Raw genomic sequence first — 21,481 nt, 5'->3', positions numbered from 1 at the left:
AGAGCAGTTTCTCTCTAATATATTGCTACACTCTTTCTCTTCAGAACAATTGGCGTTGGAGAGTATATCTTGAGATGGCAGTTCTTGACTTTTAGTAAATTCCCCTCCACCTAGTGAAATCAGTCCCACCCTTCAACCCCCCTCCAGTTGCAGATTCTATTTCCTATTATTAGAAACACTGAAGAAACAAACTCTAGAAGCGAAAATTGGGTCTGTTGGGTGCACTGTTTACACCATCTTAATGCTTCTTTAAACTGAATGGGACTTGCACTTGAGGAAGAGGGAAGACCATGGGATCGGGAATATTAACAATAAGTAAACCAGGTGGCTGGCGAGTTAAAAGTGGAGATGGCAGACCACATTAGCTACTGTCTCAAAGCTCCCAACTCCATTTGTGCTCTGTTTGTTTTGTGTAAATAAACATGAAGAGGTTGTTTGAGCTTTGTGAAGAGAACAGTTTGTGAACAGGTGAAATGGCCAGATGAAATCAAGTCAAGTCTCCTTGCCCCTCTGGGAAAGACCATGGTTTTAGATTTTTGTCAAAGTTGAGTTAGCTCAGGAACAAGATGACGCTGAGATTCTACTGTCAGTTTATGCCACAAATTTAACATGCTACTCGGGAGGCAGAGGCAGGCAGATCTCTGTGAGTTCAAGGCCAGCCTGGTATACAGCGCGAGTTCCAGGACAGGCTCCAAAGCAATACAGAGAAATCCTGTCTTAAAAAACAAACATACAGACAAAAGTTTATTAGTGTATATGACAAATGTAGAGAGATGCTGATAATGTTAAACATTTCCTCTTAATTAACCAGATTATAGCCACTAACATTAGAAACAACATTAATGCTGTATGCAAAAAAAGCTTTTTAGAAGCCTATCATATGAATTATATTATTTGTACCTACTTTTATTTTTATTGTATTATAATGTAAATACATGCTGTCATAGTTCAGAGATTTTACCATACAGTCCTCATGAAGATATTGGTAATTCATTAGTATCACAGTGTTGGTTGGTTTGGGTTTTTTGTTTGTTTGTCTGATCCCCCTGTTACTGTGTGTGTGTGTGTGTGTGTGTGTGTGTGTGTGTGGTTTCTTGAGACAGGGTCTTACAATGTAACTCCAGTTGACCTCATACTCTTTGTTTTCCTCAGGCCTCAGCTTCCGAGTACTGGTATTACTGGGTGAGTCACTGTAACATGAACTCTAATTGGTCTTAAAAATAAAAGCCAAGAGTCAGATATTGGTGGTGGGGAGCCTGAAAGATCAGAGAAGCAAAGCAGTGAGCAGTTAGGCAGGGAGGAGATACCATCACAGCACACATCACAGCACACCAGGGAAACCCAGAACCCCAAACTAGCCAAGCCTGCCCTCTAAGAGCAAGGACAAAAGAGGGAGCTATATCCAGTGGAACTGGAGATCCTGGGAAAAGACTTTGCTACCTGAGCAGAAAACCAGGTAAAATTCTCTGGTTTCCCTTCCCCTCCCATCTTCTAGTCTCCCACACCTGTTTGCCACTGTACAAACAAATCAGGGAACAAGAGACTAGGAAGACAGCAGAACTAAGCTGTTTGCATCGGTAGGCTGAACAGGGAAAGGGTGGGTAGCAAACTAGCAGGGCAATTATCCTCAAGAAGCAGAGATGGATGTGAAGAGTGAAAAGTCAAGGCCAAATTAGAATGCTGACCTATTAAGCTAACATACTTTTAATTCATCCAAATGTTAAACCTAGAAACGTACTAAAACAAGCAATTAGTAATAATTGTACACACTACTATTATCATTATAAGGAAATTATAAAGACATTCCCTCAAGGAATAGAGTGTAAGACCCAAGGATTTAGAATTAGAAAAGGTGATGACAAAATGGGTAATTAATGGTGAGATCCAAGGTCAGGAACCTGGATTAATTATTGTGGCTTCTCTTCATAATTTCTGCTTCCTACATCACCAATAAAAGCTAATACTATTTTCACTGTAGCAATGCAACACTGTGAAAGATTATCTAGCTTGCCAAAGATGTCTGCCACTGAGCATCAGATCTGTTCCTAAAGATCACACTCTTTCTGTGACTGGGATAAAGTAACATCTGAGAACTCATCAACAGCCATCAATAGTAGAACATGATTAACAGGTTCTGCTAACTCGAGCAGGGCAACTCAGAAATTAATTCTCCTTGTGTATCCAAGTCCATTTGTTTCAAGAGACTGCTAATTATCATCTACTGTCACTACTAGAAACTATTTTCTTTAGGTTTTGCCTCTGTATTTTCAGAGGCTTCCAGCCAGTTCATTTGACTAATCATTTGCCATGGCCAACCATTCCCTCCTCTTTAAGCTAATTCTCTTCTTCCATGGGCTCCAAGCCAACACACGCCTAGCCTAGCCTAGTTTTCTCCTAATTCACAGGGCCTCCTCCTCTGTCCTCTTTCTGGGACTTCTTCCTGTTGGCAATCTACAAATGTTGATGTGTAACAAGGGCACTGTCTTCTTCATTTACACCAATCATTCTCATCTTCCTAATGCTACAGTACTTTAGTACAATTCCTCATGTTGTGGTGACACCAACCATAACATTACTTTCATTGCTACTTCATAGTTATAATTTTGCTACTGCTATGAACTGTAATGTAAATACTTGATATGCAAGATATCTGATATGCAACCATGCAATCTGATATGGCAATGAGAGGGGCCATTCAATCCTCTACAGGTTGAGAACTGCTGACTTATGTATATATAACACATATTTTTCTTCTATACTTAATTATAGCCTCATATCTGTAGGAATAAAATATATACTTAGAGGTTAGTGTGCATTTGAGCACTGATTTTATAAAATATGGTATAAAGGTAAAATTAAAACTTTGTTTGTTTGTATAAACTGCTTCCAAGATATAGTGAAAATGTTTTGTGTGCCTTTTGGAGGAAACCATTCAGAAGCAGCCATAGTTTTAGGAGACTTGAAGAGAGGCACCTTTTTGGGTCAGTACATCTCAGTTGTTTGAGGTGACGGTTATTTATGCTTTGTATGCATTGAACAGTTATGGGGGTGATTCATTTTTCTCTGCTTCTTAAAATAGTTTGGAAAATAAGACCTATCAAGGAAACAAACTAATGGACAATAAGACTACATAGAGTAGATCTGAGCAAATAAGTAATAAATCAGAAAAGTTCAGACCCAAAGTGGTTTGGGGGCATCCTTTGAAAAGAGGCTTTTAAACGGTGACTGTTAAGGAATCATTAAAAAATGGTTAGTCACAGCTACTATGTGGGCTTGTTTGATCTGTCCCACTGGGGAGATTGTAGGTGTATAATTAAGATCCGTTGACTGCTTCTAATTGGTTGAGCTTAAGTTTTGTTTTCCTTTACTAAAGGCATTTACAAGAAATGGGTAAAGTTAAGTTTTACTCGTGTTTGCAAATCACAAAGGGTTAATGATGGGGGATGTCCTTCTGTATGTTTTGAATATATGTTTCCTTTATTAGTTGATGAATAAAGATGTTTCAGCCAATGGACAGGCAGGATGTAGCCTGGCAGGAAGTATAGTCGGAATACCAGGCTAGGGGAATGCTGGGAAGAGGAACAGAGAGAGCGAGTTGAGAGGAGACCCCATGTAGCTGTTGAAGAAGGAAGAGTTCCAGGCATTCTCCAGTAAACCAAGACCACGTAGAGATACATGGGTTAATAGAAATGGGCTAATAATTAAGAGAGAGCTAGCCGATAGGAAGCCTGAACCATCAGCCAGTTCATAATCAATATAAGTCTCTGTGTGTTTATTTGGGACTAAATGGCTGTGGGACAGTATGTGAACCCAGCTTTGTGGGTTCAATCATAACTAGCTGATGACCCCACCCCCACCCCTGTTCATACCTGAGATGGGGAATGTGGATTGAGAAAGGGCGGGTAAAGATGCTCAAGAGAAAGAGAGACACAGGATAGAGTCAGAAGGGCAACTCAGTGAGTACTGAATGCCCCGAGTTTATTCTTCACTATTCTTAAATATCTTAACCAAAAAGGGGAACATGGTATCATATATATGGAACAAACAGACTTTCCTCCTCAGTTCTCCAAGGATTCAGTAACCACACCTTAGATTCAATTTCTTGTTATCTGGCGTTGAGGGTCAAGAGTAACCACACCTTATAACAAGTCTGTTGTTATTTAGGTAAGACACCCAAGGCCAAGCTCAGGCATCCTACTGCAGCCACGCATTATTTCTTCAGGTATAATGACTGAGGACAGTTTTGAACTCTCTGACCTTGAGCCAAGATGAAAAAGATTCATCTTTATGGGCCCCGACAGGACAGAAACTTCTGTCCACAGGTTAAGGGCTCTGATGAGGTTTATTTAATAGGCCTTTTATGCTCATATAGAAGTTAGGCCTGAGTAAACACTGGTCTCATAAAGCCCTGACAGGATTCAGACTCACTACTTAGCTAAGGATGATCTTGAACTTCTAATCCTTCTTACTCTACAAGTGGGATCACAGTGCGTTCTGCCGTGCCATTTTGTGTAGTCCTAGGCCTCATACACACCATTCAAGGGCTTTAGTACCTGAACTACATACATCCCCAGACCAGAATTTCTGAACACTTCTTTACAGATTACCGATGTCTCTTACTTATTTTCAACCATTATGCTGCCTTGAGAACAAAAATAAACTTGATTCTTTTCTTTTGCTGCTCACTGAGCACCTCTGGCTGCTAAACACACTGCATCTGTGTGCCTTGACCTCCAGCAGGGATACTTTCAGTGCAGGAAGTAGTGCCATCCTTCCACACTGTGCAAAGAACTCTCCTTTACCTTCTTGTCGGCTCTGCTTAGAGATCCAATAGACACCTTTCAGTTTCCTGTTGAAAACTGAATCCCAAACCAGTGCCTTCATTATCTTGTCAGCATAGAAAGTGGGAATTCCAGTCTTCCAGTTGATCAGCCCCCATCTTTATCTGTCTTTCATGGTCTGTGAGGGTAAAGCTGAGTGGTAATGCACTTGACTAATTTGTGAAAATCCTAGGTCCATCATAAAAATCACAACATAAAAATCAGTCAACCAGTCTGTCATTCAATCAATCAAACCCTCAGTCACTCAAATTACAAGTAACTGGGCGTGATGGTGCACATCTTTGATTCCATCCAGTCCTAGGGAGGCTGAGACAGGAGGATTGTGAGTTCAAGACCATCTTGACTTTATAGCAAGATTATCTCAAAACCAAAGCAAAACCTGAAAATAGATTAGTCAAGTCTCCCCCAAAATCTGTCATTGGTCTCCCAACAAATATGAAGGAAAACCTCTAAATCTTTATGAGGTCTCCTGGTTCAGCATTGTCTATTTTGTCTGTCTTATTTCTCTTCTTGCTGCCCCACCCTCCCCCAGCATACTGGATGCTGCTTTATTCCCATAAAACCTCAGGCCTGCTCACCTCTGGGCCATAGTGTGTGCTATTTCCTTGCCCATGACATCATGTTGCCCACATTCCATGGGGCTTACTTCCTTACTGGCTCAAAGGTCTTTGCAAGGAGGCATCCACTGGTTACCTGACTCAGGTTGTATTATCTACAAACAGAAACTGAGCTAGAGGTTGGCACCGAAGATATTATTATTATTAGAGCTTAACTCCTGTGATGGGGAAAGTACTAGCAAGATTAGGTAGGAATGACTATTAGTAACAGGGCTGATGAAGCCCCCTGAGGCTGAGAGCTCTGGTGCTGGTATTGACTAGCAATGTGTGCTAATTGACAGGTCTGTATGTTCCTGTCTCCCTTAGCTGTAAAATGTAAGGTACCCTGTAAAAGGGATTGCTGGCTGCTGAGCTTCTCAACAGCTAAGGCAGATCCTGATGCACCAGAAGGCCATACTGCCTCCCTTCAAGTGGCTCTGTTCAGTCATCTTTATATTCACCTTACCACCTGCTTAGAATTGTAACACCCCTATATTCCATGTTACCTCTCATTTCTTTATTTTCTTCATTGCATCCAACACTTTCTAATGTAGTTATATTATCCATTTCCTTCAGTGGAATGTCAGCCCCTTCTCTCCCTCCCTCCCTCTCTCTCTCTCTCTCTCTCTCTCTCTCTCTCTCTCTCTCTCTGTCTCTCTCTCTCTCTCTCTCTCTCTCTCTCTCTCTCTCTCTCTCTCTCTCTCCTGTCTGTGTCTCTCTGATATTACTGTAGCTGGAACTTTGTGTCTTGTGACACTATTCTTGGGAAAACATGAACAAATGTCTACACACCCCAGAGAGGGGACAGACAACAGACCAAAGTATGGATACCACTAAAATCCAATTTGGTGAACCAAAGAGTTTTATTGGGGTTACATACAAGGGGATATGGTAAGGGGCTATTTCCAAAAATAGAAAACACTCAAAGAACAGTTGTGTCATTTGAGCATGGTGACAGCTCATGAGAGCTGGAAACCTGGAGTGCAGTTCACAGCCTATAGGCAGCTCTGCAGGTGGAGAGTGTCCTTTTAAGGTAGGTTAGTTGATAGGAACCTCTTCCCAGAAGCTCGGCTGGCCTTGTCTCTGCTCCTCCAAGGCAGATCAGCTTGTCTGAGAGTCTTCTAGGTAGCATGGCTGAGTGTGTCCCTCAGCCATTTTTATTGCTTCTAACTGCTTGAGGAGGGAGGGAGGGGCCTAGAGAAGCTGGTCAGTTTCAGGGACTTCCTCAAGCTATTTTGAGTTGTTCACTTCCTGAGCTCAAAGAGCGCTTCCCTGAGGGCTGTAATGGTTCCCCTCCCCTTAGGACACCCTGTAAACACCCCCTATCTTACTGGAAGTCCCTCGTTGATGGACACTTTTAACCCCAGAGGAAACTTCCACCCAACACTCAGCTAGGTCCTTGTCCATGCTAAGTAAGCATTCTACCTCTAAACTAGTTATTTTTTCCGCTGCTGTGACACAGACTATGGGACAAAAAGCAACAGCAGGAAGGAAAGGGTTATTTTGACTCATGGTTTGTGACTCACAAACCCCTGGTGTGGGTGCACAGCGTAGTTCTAGGGCAGTACTGCAGCTTGGGTGATAGAATCACACAATGTTGTGTGGGGTGAAGGCCTGAAAGCAGAGCTATATAAAGTTTGCCCGGGTCTTATTTATGACCCTTTAAACTTACTATCAATGTCCTCCAGCCAAAGCAAGCCTGCAGGTGAACAAGTAAGGTTGGCAGAAGGTGCCTCATGGGGAGGGAGCCATTGGACTTCTGGGTAAAAGGGAGTCAGAAATGGGTAACTGTGGGCATTGACTTGGTGTTAGATGAAGGGTCAGGAAAGAGAGGGCTTTCCACTGGACAGGATGTTGGAAGGAATTGGGGAGAGTAAATACAAAATTGTGTATTCTAACCTCTTACTAGAGGGATCAAGACGAGATGGAGGATAAAGCCATAACTGGGGGTGGGGGGGGGGAAGTAGTGATTACCTTCGCCTGGACAGGAGAGTGGTTAGAGCTTTGTAGTTCGCACAATGTTAATGATCATAGAGTAGAATTAGGCTGTGTCTCTCTTCAACGGGCACACTTTATGAACACTCAGATGATGTATCTGGCCCAGCTCCCAGATTAGGGCTGCTTGTGTTTTTCTCAAAGCTATGCCTCATTAAGCACGGAGTGGTCTGTGGTTTAATTTCGAAACAAAAACATCACCATTTCCATCTCTTAAACTTATCGGTATTGTGATAACCTGTGTAAAGAAACCGAGGTGTGTTTCCCATTCAATGCCATCTACTGCACCTCAGATTTTTTCACTTTTTAACATGCCTGAAATTGGGGTGTGCCTGGCTTTCAAACAATGGCTTCTTAGAGTGGATGCAGTATAGTATTGTTTGAGGGGAAGGTGCCTATGCTCTGCTACTGCTCAAATCAATCCGTTTTCGGGAGAATGATTTGGCTTTTTCACCTTCCTCAAGGTCCTGGCTTTTCTGGAGTTGTCTCCCAGGTCACAGACCTATTTACTGCGCTGCTTTTCTAGGTAATACGGGGATGCTGCGGCGGTGCTCGCGAGCTTACAGCAGCGTGGCGCACACGCGGCCTGGTTGCCCCAAGCAACCGGCGCGTCCCCGCCCGGCGGTCAGCTGATGGGCCGCCCGCGGGGGAGGCCGCGGCGCGAACATGGCGGCCGAGATCCACTCCAGGCCGCAGAGCAGCCGCCCGGTGCTGCTGAGCAAGATCGAAGGCCACCAGGACGCCGTCACGGCCGCGCTGCTCATCCCCAAGGAGGACGGCGTGATCACCGCCAGCGAGGACAGGTAGGGTCTGGGAGCGCGCGGGGGCCAGGGCGCGAGGAGGGGGCGACCACGAGGCGTGGGGACCCTGGGATCCGTGGCTGTGCCTCTCTTCCTGTGGTCGAGCGGCCACCCCTGTCCCGCGTCCCTGCAGTCCACCGAGATCCGGGTGCGATGTGGCGGCTGTCTTACTCCTCCAGTCTGAGACCGCTCCCCCGCCGCGCGCCTTTAGTCCTGGGAACCCCAAACATTCTCCTACTGCCCGGACCTGCCCTGCCCACAGCTCTCTTTCAGTCCAGGACCTGGTTCCACAACGCCCCCTCTGTCGTGGGGCCCTGAGCCACAGAACCCTTCAATCCCGGGACCCTGTCCCTAACAGCGCCCCTCCAGTCTGGGACCCCACCTCCCAGTGCCTCTCCAGTCCAAGGTCTTCCTGACTACAGACTTCAGTTCAGGACCTTTCATCCTGGGACCTAGTCCCCCCCTTCCCCCGTTCCCTCCATCCCAAACCCCTTGCTCCCCGACAGGCCTCCAGTCCTGGGTTCTCAGTGTGCCCCTGCTACTCTGGGACGCCAGTCGCCATGGTCTTTTAGCCAGCGTTTGCCCCTCTGCCGCCCAAACCCCGTCCCTTGGTGTTACTCCAGCCCCAGATCCTTGCCTCCCGTGTCTTCCTCGTGGGAGTTCACTTGGTTCTCTAGAGTTTCTGGGTTCTCCTGGGTCCCTTCCAAGTCCCAAAGGACTAGTAGCTGATTACACTGGGACCTGGTGCGGGTGTTTATTCCTTAAAGGAACTCCAGGGACATTCACCTCCAACTTCTAGTTTGTTTGGAGTTGGGGTTGTGGAGGTGGGGTTGGGCTGTACCTTTTGATGCTTCATCTGGCCTTAGGATCATTTTTTTTTTTTTTTTTTTTTTTTTTTTTAACCACAGCCGCTAGAACTATCTGAACTCTTAATTGATCAAATAGTTGTCAAATTTTAAATAAAAATGATTCATTCTTGAACAGACTAGACATACTTCTTTTAAAAGGAAAATGTGTTTACAAGTAAATAATTTTGTTTACAAGTAATTTATCTCCACAAGTAAGAAACGGAGTGTCATCTATCACAAGCCATGTTACCAGTGTTCCCACGGTTTTGCCTGTCAGCACACTCTGGAAAAGACTCATTTGGTCCAGTGGTTTCACTTAAGGGGAAGTGAAGCCTCAGAAGTGTAGGTAGCTTTTCTGAGTCAAGGAGATTCAGAGGAAGCCAGATGTGGGTCCCAGGACTTGTCATCTGTCCTCTGGTTTTCAGGTCAATGTAAAGTGACTGTTGCTTTAAAATTGTAGCAAGTTTGAAACCTTAAAGGTTTAAAACACAGTTGAGGGAAACACTTTCCTTGTAGTCTTGAGCAGCGGTGGGCCCAAACTGGAAAGGCTTTGGCGAGAATTTCTACTATTCTCTAAAAGCTGGAGGCAGAGGCCAGCCGTTTGTCCTCACGCCTTTTGAAGTGAGTGAAACTGAAGGCCTGCCCTGGATGGGAAAAGGAAATTTGAAGCCCCTAGCTTTCTGTTTGGCTGTTGAAGGAGTTAGGGCTTTCCCCTCCAGATTATGGGGTGTGTGAAACAGAAATAGTGTGTGGAACGTGGGAACATGAGAGAGAAGGGGATGCAGACAAGGCAAGCGCCAGAATAATGGTACTTGCATGATATAAACAGGAATGCACACAAGTTTATTAAAGTCCGCAGGCTCTATTCAGTAAAATGTTTTATTTGTGACTCATGCATGTTGGGTAAATTGCTGAGTGTCTGAGATAACTTGGTAGGAGCAGTGCTAATAAAGATTTTTATGGAAAGAGATTACTAAGCTCCTTTGGGACTCAGGGGAGTCCTGGGTCAGCTCTTTTTTTTTTTTCCCCCACTCCTCTGCCCCGCAGGTTCCTGGCAAATGACCAGACCACCAAGGAGTCGCTTGCTACTAAAGGTTTCTGATGTGTATGTTAAGCTCTTTTGTAGGTACCACAGTTTGTTGGATTTAATGAATTTGAGCTGTGAGTTTTGTTTTGTTTTGACAGTTTTTTCTCTCTAAACTGTCATGTTTGTCATACTCTTCATTCATTCATTCATTCACTTAGGAATTCTGTATCTATTGAGTCTGAAGTCCTGGAGTAAAAGAGGGATCAAAAGCCACAGTGTCTGTGCTCATATAACTTCTGATTTATTGCTCTTTATGGCTCTTGAGCCACAGAAGCCTGTATATATGTCTGAGGGCTTAGAACACTGACTTCCCTTATTCAGCCAAACATGCGTCAGACATGCCTGTTCATTCATCTCTACCATAACTATAAAGGCAGCTGACATTGAATTAGCTCTTTTCAAGTGCTGGGCAGTATACTGAGGACATGGCCCTTCATACTCCACTCTCTGCCAAGAATATTACGGCACATAAGGTAGTAGAGCATACCATATTCTGATGGCCATTCTGACAGGTCACAAAGCTGAGACACAAACCACACTTGCATAATCACCAAGGCCACAGAGCTATTATGTGGTAGGACTGAGATCTGAATCCAGTTCTGCCAATTCCAACCCATGTTGTTCTTGTAATCTACCTTGGTTAGAAGAGACCGAATCCAGGCTGTGTCCGGTCAGCAATGTACTGTGCCAGCAGCAAACAGAAAACAGCAGGACCCACCTTTGATACTTTTAAGGCGGCTTTGCAACTTTTGCTTTAATGCTTACAAAAGTAACTTTTTGTATACCTTTATTTGTGTATATGTAAATGTGGATGAATACATAGCACTGTGTGCCTATGGCAATCAGGTTGAGCTTTCTTAACAGCCATGTTTTAGTTTGCTTTATAAAATTCAGGAGTTCCTGTAACTCAGGATGGCCTTGAGTAAGTATACTGTGCAGTTTCGGGGTGGGTGGTCTTGAACTCAACTCTCTTGCCTCCACCTGTTCTTGCTAGAACTATGGTCATGGTCATGTACTTTTTTCTTTTCTTTTTTTTTTTTTTTTCTGTTTTTTTGAGACAGTGTTTCTCTGTGGTTTTGGAGGCTGTCCTGGCACTAGCTCTTGTAGACCAGGCTGGTCTCAAACTCACAGAGATCCACCTACCTCTGCCTCCTGAGTGCTGGGATTAAAGGTGGTACTTCTTTATTTTCTCACTGCATACGTAGCACAGGCTGTCCTAGAACAACCCCTTGAGTGCAGTTGTAGTTATGTATTGCCACAAATCTACTTAGGAAAGTAACTTTGAATGTTTATAGCAGGGTCCAGCTGAAGTTAATTTGTCACATAAAAGCCACCGAGAACGAGAATGTCCTGAAAGGAAAAGCTAAAGAATCAAGAGGCTTCCTGAAGTCAGGGCCCACTTTTTCAAAGTGTGTGCCAGCCATTCCACTGCCAAGGGTGGCCCCCAGGGAACATTTGAAACTGTCTGCATTCACTCTGGGTTTCAGGGCAAAAGACACTGCTGGCATATGGGCCTGTGGCAGGCCCACAGCTCAGCATCCTTCCAGTGCCAGGGCCACTGCTCAACATCCTGTGGTACACAGAGCCCAGTCGCCAGTCTCTCTGCTCTTTAGAAAGTGGCTTTCAAGCTTGAGTATTTATTAGAATCTCTTGGAGCTCTTGTAAACCAGTGACTGCTGGGCCTTACTCCTGGAGATTCTGATTGGGAAATTGAGTCAGGGCTGTGGGGGTCTGAGAGAGCTGCCATTTCTCTCAAGTACTCAAGGGATGCTGCTGATCCAAGGACCATACTCAAAGTGCCCGTGTTGTGCAAGAAAGGGGGTTTGTGCATCAATCACTAGAGAAGGATGCTTATTACATCTCCCCTTTAAAAAAAAAAAAAAAAGGTTTCTTTTTAAATTGTGTGTATATGTCAGTCTGTGCACTGTGAGTGCAGGTAGCCTTCACAAGAGAGTGTTGGGTTCCATGCCGTGGAGCTATTCTGGGAACTGAACTGCGGGCCTTGGTATGTGCTCTTAACTGCTGAGCCATTTCCCCAGCCCTCCTCTGTCTTTCTCAGCAGTTTGAATATGTTTCCCTGGAGTTATTTTACAGACACCCACATACCAACAAGTACCCTGTCTGACGGTTCCGGAATACCCAACGTAGGCAACTTGGAAGAAGAAGAGGTTGTCCTCCTGGTTTCAAGTTGTAGTCACTTAGCCTTGTTGTCTTGGGGCCTTTGGCAGGGCAGTGCATTATTGTAGGGAGAACATGGCAGAGGAAACTTCGAACTCCAGTGAAGCTAAAAGAGAGGAAGGGCTAGGGTTCCAGCATGCTCTTCAGGGGTATACCTCCACCTTCAATTGCTTCCTCCAGCCACATCCTAAAGTTTCCCAAACCTCCCAATAGCATCACCGGTTAGGGACTAAGCACATTACCTTTTGAGGGCTATTTAAGATATAAACCATGAGCTGGGGAGATGGCTTAGTGTGTAGGGCTACTCACTCTGCAAGCATAAGGATCTGAGTTCAAATCTCTACACCTACGTAAAGAGCTGGACATGACTATGCATGCCTGTAACTCCTGGTTGGGGGTTACAGACAGGTGGGTCTTGCACACTCACATGTATACAACACACACACCCCACACAAACATTCAAAGCCTAACCCCTCCTTTCCAGTAAAATCAGACTAACATAACAGCTGAATATACTCTACCCTCTGAAGTCAATGTGGATAATGAGGCTTAATTGGGATCCTAAACTTCCTAACTAAGAATTATTTGAGCAGTGAGTTAGTAAAGTAGTAATGTTTTCCTGTTGGGGAAATTAAACCAAGACCACCATCAAGTGTTGTTCAGTGGTAAATTTAAGAATTGGAGGAGGAGGAGGCAGAGTTGGAAGCTAAGATTCATTCCCTCAGGGCAGAGTTGAATTGTTTAAGGCTGCAGGAACTGATTCCCTGGGCACATGAACTCTCCCAAGACTGTACAAAAACGTCAGCTGGTCAGATGTGGACTTTCAAAGGTGGAAAGTCTTGTTATAAAGCAGCAGCTACAGACCTCCTGTCTTTGTTTTTAACCCAATTAGAGATGAGCCTTCTCTGTCTGCTACTGCTCCAGGAGCCTGCAAGGCCAGCATTAATTTCTGCAGGAATCTCCGTTTTCTTTGGCTTAAGTTATACAATGACAGATCTGTGATTTCATTTGCTGGGCATAGCTGGTTAAAAAAAAGAAAAAAAAGAGTCAAAGAAAACCTAAAAACAAAACAAAACCCCCAACTTTTAGATATTTTGTAGTGTTTCCCTTTTTTAGTCCACCAGCTCTTTTAGTATATTTGTTGCCCTCAAACACATTTGATTGTTTGTTTATTTTTGAGACAGACTCTCATGATGTAACTCAGGCTGGCCTTTTGCTGAGGAAAGTCTGATTCTCTTCCATTTGCACTCTGGGATTATAGGCATGTGCCACCAAGCCGGGTTTATGCAGTGCTGGGGATCGAACCCAGGACTCTGTGCATGATAGGCAAGTACTCTACTAACTGAGTATGTTTTTGAACAACTTAGAAGCATGTTAAGATGCTTTGTAGGAAACTTTGTGTATTTATTATTTATAGGAACGGACTCTAAACCTGCTTTTTAGATAAAATGTGTGGAAGGAAAATTGGTCATAGCTGGAAGCTGTTCATTTGTCCAGGTTGCTAACGGCTATATTTTCATTGTCAATCAAGTCCTAAAAGTAGATTCTTTAGTTTGTGTTATAAAATAAACTGAAGAGTGTCTGGAAGCCAGCATGGAATTGAGTGCAGCGACTCTGACTCTCCAGTGTTAGCGGGACCCCTCACTGGGGCAGCCATTTTCTTTTTATAGTGTAATTAAGAACAGAGACTCCAGATTTGGAATCCAAGTCATGTGACCTTGGACAAGCTCCTTAATCTTTTTGCATGATGCTCTTGTCAGCTGCAAAGCGCCGTGGATATGGTAGTATGTACCGCCTCGGTTTTATGAAGAGCTGACAGATTGATAGCAAAATGGAAACCACTTAGATTAGAGCCTGCCACAGCTTGCAGTTATGATTTTATTCCTATTTATTTTTCTTTATGTCAACAAAGCTTAAAACATTTATGCCCTGTGTGTGTGAGTGTGTGTTGTGCATGCATGTGTGTATGAATAACTAGCATTTGGGAGTCACTTATGAATGTAAACTTCTCTAACTGACTTTGAGTCATGGCTTTCTTTATTTCCTCATTTGGTCCGTTATAAGTCTTCTCAGTCATATTCATGTCCCACGCAGATCTTTCCCTTGCTGTGGCAGAGAACCCTAACCTAAGCTCAGATCCTTGGACTTACTAGTAGGACTCACCTTAGACCCATGCACACAGCCGTGACATATTATAGTCCCAGGGCCCTACATAAATCCAACACATGCAGGGAAGACAGGAAAACATCAGGCCAGGCTTCTGAGAGTCCTCTGAAGTGACTGTGGTGTCACACATGATGTGCTAAATTTCTCCATTGTTCATTTATGTGACCCCCTTGTGTTCAGTTCTGTTTATCAGGGGAATTCAGGGGAGACACACAGTGTGCCAAGTGTTTATCAGGGGCTACGTATAAGGGTACCCTTTCCTTAGCATGTACCACAACTCTGGGGTCTTGAAAAAAAAAGTGTGGAGCATAAACCATATATTTTGTACAAACATCAAAGAGCGTGAGCCACTCTTCTGTTTTTGGCAATGTTGGGAACCCTCTAGCAATCCAATGTCAGAGACACCAGCCGAGTGTCAGCCTTGAAGGCAAGACAGCTGTCTCAGGCCTGACTCTGCTGTGAGTGCCTATCCATTTTCACACCCAGGCTTGTCCTCATCTCTTAACCGCTGTTAAACCTTCATCACTACAGCAGCCTCCATGAGGAGTTCCTGAGCGCTAGTGTGCCCTACTTGAATCTATCTCGCCAAACTCGTATCTTTAAAATGGCTTTTACGATGTCTTCTTATTATGACCTTTCATTACTGTTGTCTGTCCTCATGACTGTAATAGGATGCAGGGGAGCTGGTAACTTTATTTCCACATCTGTGTCTCACTTCTCAGTGGTTCTTGCCAGTGCATGCTCTGTCCTGCTAACGCCTTACACCATTCTCCACCTAGATGCTGTGGTTCATATGCACCCTCCACAAACCACTTGTCCTCCCCTGTCTCCCATATCCCAGCCTTTTAGGGCCATGTCTACTTGTCTTACCACCATGCAGTAATTCTTCCCTGTCTGCCATTGTCAGCTTCCTCCAGTTTGCTTTGGATTTATTTATCTGTTCCAGAGAACAGGCCCTGCAAAGCTACAACTAACTAGCATCATTGCATTGATTGACAGAGACTCACCTTGCTCTACAGTAGGCCTTTCCCCCTCTGGTTGACTTTAGCCACCTCCAAGTTCTCCCACAGGGACAAAGCTGACATATAACCAATGGTATTGGTCTCTAGAATCCAACTGCTTATCTTACTCTCCTTCTATCTGTAAAATGCACTCAGAAGATCATTCTGAAAGAGAACAGGAATATGTACTTTCTTTATGGAGTAATTGGTCATACTTCATAATAATAATAAAATAATCTCTTTTCTTTTTAATTTTTTGAGACAGGTGTCTCTCATGTAGACTAGGCTGGCTTCAGACTCACTCTACCCAAGAATAGTCTTGAGCTTTTATTTCTCCTGGGTCAGCCTCCTCAGTGTTGGGATTACATGTGTGAGCCACCACACCCTGCCTGTGTGGTGCTGAGGCTGGAACTCTGTTTGGTGCCTGCTAGGCAGGCAGCCCACCAACTGAGCTCCAATTCATCTTTGTAATGAGTCGTTTTCCTCATAGACCACACACAGCTTAACTCAGAACAGTTCCCTTTAAGATCAAAGTGAACCTGAAGCCAGTGTTCTCCTACAGATTTGGGGTGAGTGGTCCTGTGTGGGGACATTTTCCTCTTCTTATCTCATGCTCTTTGTGTGCTGGCAGGGCCATCCACCTGAAAAGGCTTGGGGGATGGAATTGCAGGTGCTTGAAGTCATTGCTGATAGGGAGCATTTTGGGGTACTAGGTTATGGTTGCACTTGGATTGGATTTCCTTGCGTGCTTGAGTACCCCAGAGGGCCTTCTTTACTAACTCTGTGTTCCCCCAACATTTCCTGTTTTGTGTGCTTAACTAATTTCTTCATACCTACTGGGGAAGTTGTTTTGAAGGGTCTGAACCTTGAAGGATACATGTTCCCACCTGTGTTTTAGATGTCAGCCTACCTTTCACCATCCCTATAAACCTGGCATCATTACCTCCTTCCCAGATGAACGCTGGCCTTTTAAATTCCTCTAGCATTTACAACAATGTAAAGCTTACAACAGTGTGTCCAATGTTAGTTTGATTGAATCACTAAACAAACCAATAAAGAGCCAGAGAATTTAAAACTAACTCAAACTGGGTTAGTTTAATCTTTGGGCAATGGGTAGAGCTGAAGTTGTTTGTTAGTAGTAGTAGTTCTTGTTGTCATTATTACAACTTTAGGAAAGAGTCCTCCATGGCCCCATGCTGACCGTGGCTTGCCTAGATTAGTCCTGTCCTCTGGGGCTTGGGATTTTCCTTAGGTGGCTTGTTTGCACCAGAACCACCCAAAATCATTTTGATGCTAGTAGTAACAGATTACATCTGGACTGGTTTCTCCAGTCATACAGAGAATCTGCAGGAAACATTTCAGCCTCAGGTCTACGGATTCTGGGGAGGCATTACTGGGTAGGGATGGTGCAAGTGCCTGAGAGCCTTCTCTGGATGGTACTGGGTCCCCACAGACCCTTGAGCTGTCCAGTATTCATTCCTTCCTGTAGTGTAGACCAATACATACTTTGTTGTTTCACGTAGCCAGGCTTATTGTCCTCTAAAAATGAGGTCAGTTTCTAGTCTTTTTGTTTAGATGATCCACTCAGCAACGGTTCACTGTTTTCGCCTCTCTGTTACCAAAGGAGACACACTTTGTTCTCTAGCGGAAATGAAGAGGTCAGAGTTCCAGCCACTTGGCTGGAAGACAATTGCTACTTTTTTTTATAAAGGCAGACTGAAGTGGTGATGGTATCATTCCCTTTTCCTTTCAGGCTAGTATCTTAGTGTTCTAGAACCCATCTTAGGTGCCAGATTAAACAGTTTTATCTGTATCCTCTGGAGATCCAGTCAGACCAGGAAGAGATGCCTTTTGTTGTAGGTGACAGAAGTGTTCCGGAAGTCCCAAGTCTGGGAGTATCAGAGTCCCTATAAGTAGTCACAATAATCAGCCTTCTTTACAGTTTTGATTTACCCAGGGTTTAAGATAAATCAGGACCTTGATCTTACTCTGTAGCATATTGTATATTTGATTAATTGTTTGAACACTACTTACTTATCAGCATAAAATTAGAAAATGACTAAATTGCTTCATTTCTGTTGTCCCGGGAGGAAAAGTGCTGTTGTTGGAGGTGGGGTGGGCTTCTGCAGAAATGCTTGAGTGCCATTGGCGATCGATCACAAGTGGGCATGGGTCCTTTAAGGTTATTGTTCAGGTGTCATAATATGTTCTGGAGAATATGTAGCACACCCAAATGTATGTTCTCACAGGGTTGCAGATTTAAAATTGTACTCATCTGCCTTTCAGAAGAGAGCCATGCTTTGTTTCCATCTTTGTTCTCACACCATTCTAGCTTACTTAAAAAGAGACTTGAGCCAGATGTGCTAGCACAGACACTTTAATTCCAGCACCCTGGAGGCAGAGACAGGTGGGTCTCTGTGACTTTGAGGCTAGCCTGGTCTACAGAGTGAGTTCCAGGACAGCTAGGAATACACAGAGAAACCCTATCTCTAAAACCCAAAAGACAGACAGATAGAGAGAGAGAGAGAGGGAGGGAGGGAGGAGGGAGGGGAGAGAAGACAGAAAGACTGAACTTGGTAATTTCCGTGTGTGTGTGTGTGTGTGTGTGTGTGTGTGTGTGTGTGTGTGTGTGTGTGTGTGTTTTCTAAGGCAGGGTTTCTCTGTGTATCCCTGGTTGTCTGGCTGTTCTGGAATTAAAGGTGCCACTACTGCCTAGTTTAAAGTATATTCTACTTTACTTGAGTTAGTTGGCCTTTTCGGTGTTCAGACCACCTTAAAACAGTGGCTTAAAGCAGCAAGTATTTTATTGTCCTGAGCTGTGGGTCCCTGGAATAGTTCCTCAGACTATAGTCACTCATGCTTATGACCAGTCCTGTGTCTCAGCCACTGGAGAGGTAGCTAGATCCAGGCATGTCAAGGGTAATTCAGTTAAGACTCTTCCTGTCATTTCCCTTTGGCAAGCGAGCCACCCTGGTTCCTATGGTTTGGCAGGCTTCCAGGAGAGGGAGCAACATCAGGAAAGGTCTTCGTCAGAAGAGCCCCAGCACCATTGCTGACACACTGCGGGCCACCAGGCAGCATACCAACAGGATTCAGAGACATAGACTCTACCTCTCCATGGGAAAGGCTGTAAAATCAGATAGTAAAGGGCATGGAGCAGCAAGGGGGAGGGAGGGGAATGGAACACACTTCATACACACTTATCTTGCACAAACTCTGACATATTGCATTTCATGCTCGATCTAGCTAAATCCAGACCTTGAGGGTAGTGAGAGATTTTATTAGCATCGCTATTCCTATTTAGCACAAAAGTCAGATTTTTCTTTGAATTTTGGGGCACAAGTCTAGTTTGACCTAGACTTCTCTGTGCTCTGAATCTTCTTTTTAGGGGAACAAAGAACCCTCTATTTAATGGTTCATATTTATTTGTTGAGGAGTACTGCTTTAGCATAAAGCATATGTATGTTTCTAGAAAGGCTTTTTTTTTTAAAAAAAAAACTATACAAAGTTACTTAATATTGAATTGTATCTTTTGTAAAGTTTTAAATTAGATTTTTCTCACTTGATAATAAGAGATGAATAAAACTGGACAAGGCAGCTTGAGTCAGGCAGTGTTGTGGTGGCCATGGTGGTTTATGATTTTTAAAAAGAAGACTGACTGCTTATTCTGTCTCCCAAAGCATAAACTGGAAGTAAAAATGTCCATCACCTTCACTGCAGGGTAGCCTGCTCTGCAGATCCCAAGTGTTTCCGGAATCCCTGTGTGGGTCTAGAATGCAGAGAACCTATATTTGCGCAGTTCAGTACTGGGGACGGAGGAAATAAGCAGGGACACACCAGAGGGCCACAGCTTGTTATCTTTCAAGCCAGGGAGCCTGGTGCCTTTTGTGAGAATCTTCTCTTTCCTAGCCTTCCTGCATCTGGCTTTTTAGTCCTGCTTTGCAGGCCCTGTGCTCTGCTCCTTTGGGAGGGATCCTATCAGGGCCTAGTCCATCCAGAAGCTCTAGCTGTGCCTTCCAATCCCATCTCCTTATGGGGGCCAGACCCTCCCTGCTCTGCAGTTGCCTGCAGGGAAATACAGTGTCCCTTTCTAAACTCCAGGGTGCTCCTGACACTTGGCCAGGCCCAGGCACAGTTTCCTACTGATGGCCAGCAGACCACTGAGCAGGGCTCTCCAGAGTTAGCCTTGCTAAGAAGGAAACACGCTGTCACTTATTTGAAGTTGCCTCTGATTCTTGTGCCCGAGGCTGCCTGACCCCTTAAGCTGTCACTCAGTTTATACTCCTCAGCCTTCTTTGCTTTCAGTGGTTATGCTGACAGACAAACTCTTAAGGAGTGGAACAGTTTTGCCTATTTTAGTTTAGATAGCCACACTTGAATTCTAGACATTCCTGAGCATTTGGAACTCATTGCCAGGTGTGTAATTGGTGCTTTGCTGGAAGGTCCCCATGGACTCTGTTGTCCTCAGATCCTAGAAAGGACATAAAGTCAGCGTTTGCTACTCTTCTCCCTGTCCACCCCTCATCACTCTACCTGATGCCTGCAGAGCCAGAGTGTGCAATTTAGTTATATAACTTTAATCCAGCTCTTTTAAAAAAAATGAATATTTTTGGCTTAAAAGATGGGCCAGTAGGAAAAGCCCCTGGTACCAAGCCTGAGGACCCAGGTTGTGTTCCCAGAATCCTCACAGTGGAGGAAGCCCTGATTCCTGACCTCCTCCTGTGTGGTGTGTACGTGTGTACACACCACACACATATACTCCAAATAAAAGTGTTAAAAAAGAAAAAGTGCATCTAATAAACATTTCCGCATACCTCCCGCTCTTCATAATTACTTTTAGTGACTGTATAAGCTTTAAGCTACTATGCCATTATATAACCCATCTCTTTATTTAACCTTTTCTCCAAATCCTTGATTGTTTTAACTTTTAGATGAAAACATCTTCATTTTTTCCTACTCAACAATTTCTTCAGAACCACTTGCCAAGTCTGAAATCCCTACATCCAGCCCAGTTTGCCATCTTTCTTTTAAAAATAATACCCACTTACTCATTTGTACTTGCTGGTGCTCTTCAAACTCAGGTCCTCGGGCTCAAGAGGCAAGCACCTTTACCCGTGATCCATAACTTTGCCGTTATTTTGTTTTACTCTTATGATCAGATAAAGGTATGTTTCTTACCATGTGCAGCCAAACTCGTGCCTTGCTGTTCTAATTTAGAATACTGACAAAACAAAATAAAACAAAACAAAAACCCAGAGCCCTGCACTGGGCACTGCACTACTGCTTGAATTGTTGCCATGCTTATCCTTCACAGCAGTGCATTGCCCAGACCCTTAGTGTGGAAGAGTTAAAATTCAGAACTGCAGTCTTGTATGATGATGGCACAGCTCTGAGCCATCCATCTCTGTTCTCTTCCTTGATTGGTGTTGTAGCTGTGGGGAAACCTGCAGACCATTTAAGTAGGCTCAGGAAGAAATGATGCATTTCCATTTTCAAGTATCTTTTGGAAAATAGAAATTGGGAGGGAAAATGATTCTAAGTTTCTTTTTTTTTTTTTTTTTTTTTTTTTTTTTTGAAAGCGTTCTTTTTCTGCTGCTAGGGTCTTAGAGTATCAGAGGTGATCCAGCCACAGGGAGGAATGAATAGAGAGGATGGCAGGAAAAATAGACCTGACTGGGCTGGAGAGATGGCTCAGCAGTTAAGAACACTGGCTACCCTTCCAGAGGACCCAAGTTCAGTTCCCAGTAACCACACGGTGCTCACAACCATCCATAATGGGATCTGATGTCCTTTCCTAGCAGGCAGGCATACATGCAGACAGTGTACTTAATACCTAAAAAAAACAAATAAATGGATAAGTGAATAAGCGAATAAATAAATAAAATTCAAACAAAAAAACAGTACCTGGGGTAAGAGAGTAGAGTTACCAAGTATGAAATATTCTGCTGGTTTAGTTCATCAAGTGACAG

General features: G+C 44.0%; 1 protein-coding gene across 1 annotated transcript in view; it reads left to right on the top strand.

The window, feature by feature from the left end:
* Positions 1-8,036: 8,036 nt before the first annotated feature.
* The window catches only part of Wdfy1 (WD repeat and FYVE domain containing 1), a 41,275-nt gene continuing 27,830 nt past the window's right edge, over positions 8,037-21,481 (top strand). The window contains exon 1 of the mRNA XM_051190548.1: positions 8,037-8,235. Coding sequence (XP_051046505.1) covers positions 8,099-8,235 — 137 coding nt within the window. The 5' untranslated portion in view covers positions 8,037-8,098. The remainder of the gene's footprint in view (positions 8,236-21,481) is intronic.

Source organism: Phodopus roborovskii, unplaced genomic scaffold, assembly GCF_943737965.1.
Source record: "Phodopus roborovskii unplaced genomic scaffold, PHOROB, whole genome shotgun sequence".
Lineage (NCBI taxonomy): Eukaryota > Metazoa > Chordata > Mammalia > Rodentia > Cricetidae > Phodopus > Phodopus roborovskii.
Note: the sequence above shows the minus strand (reverse complement) of the source record. Positions and strands in the feature narration are given on the sequence as shown.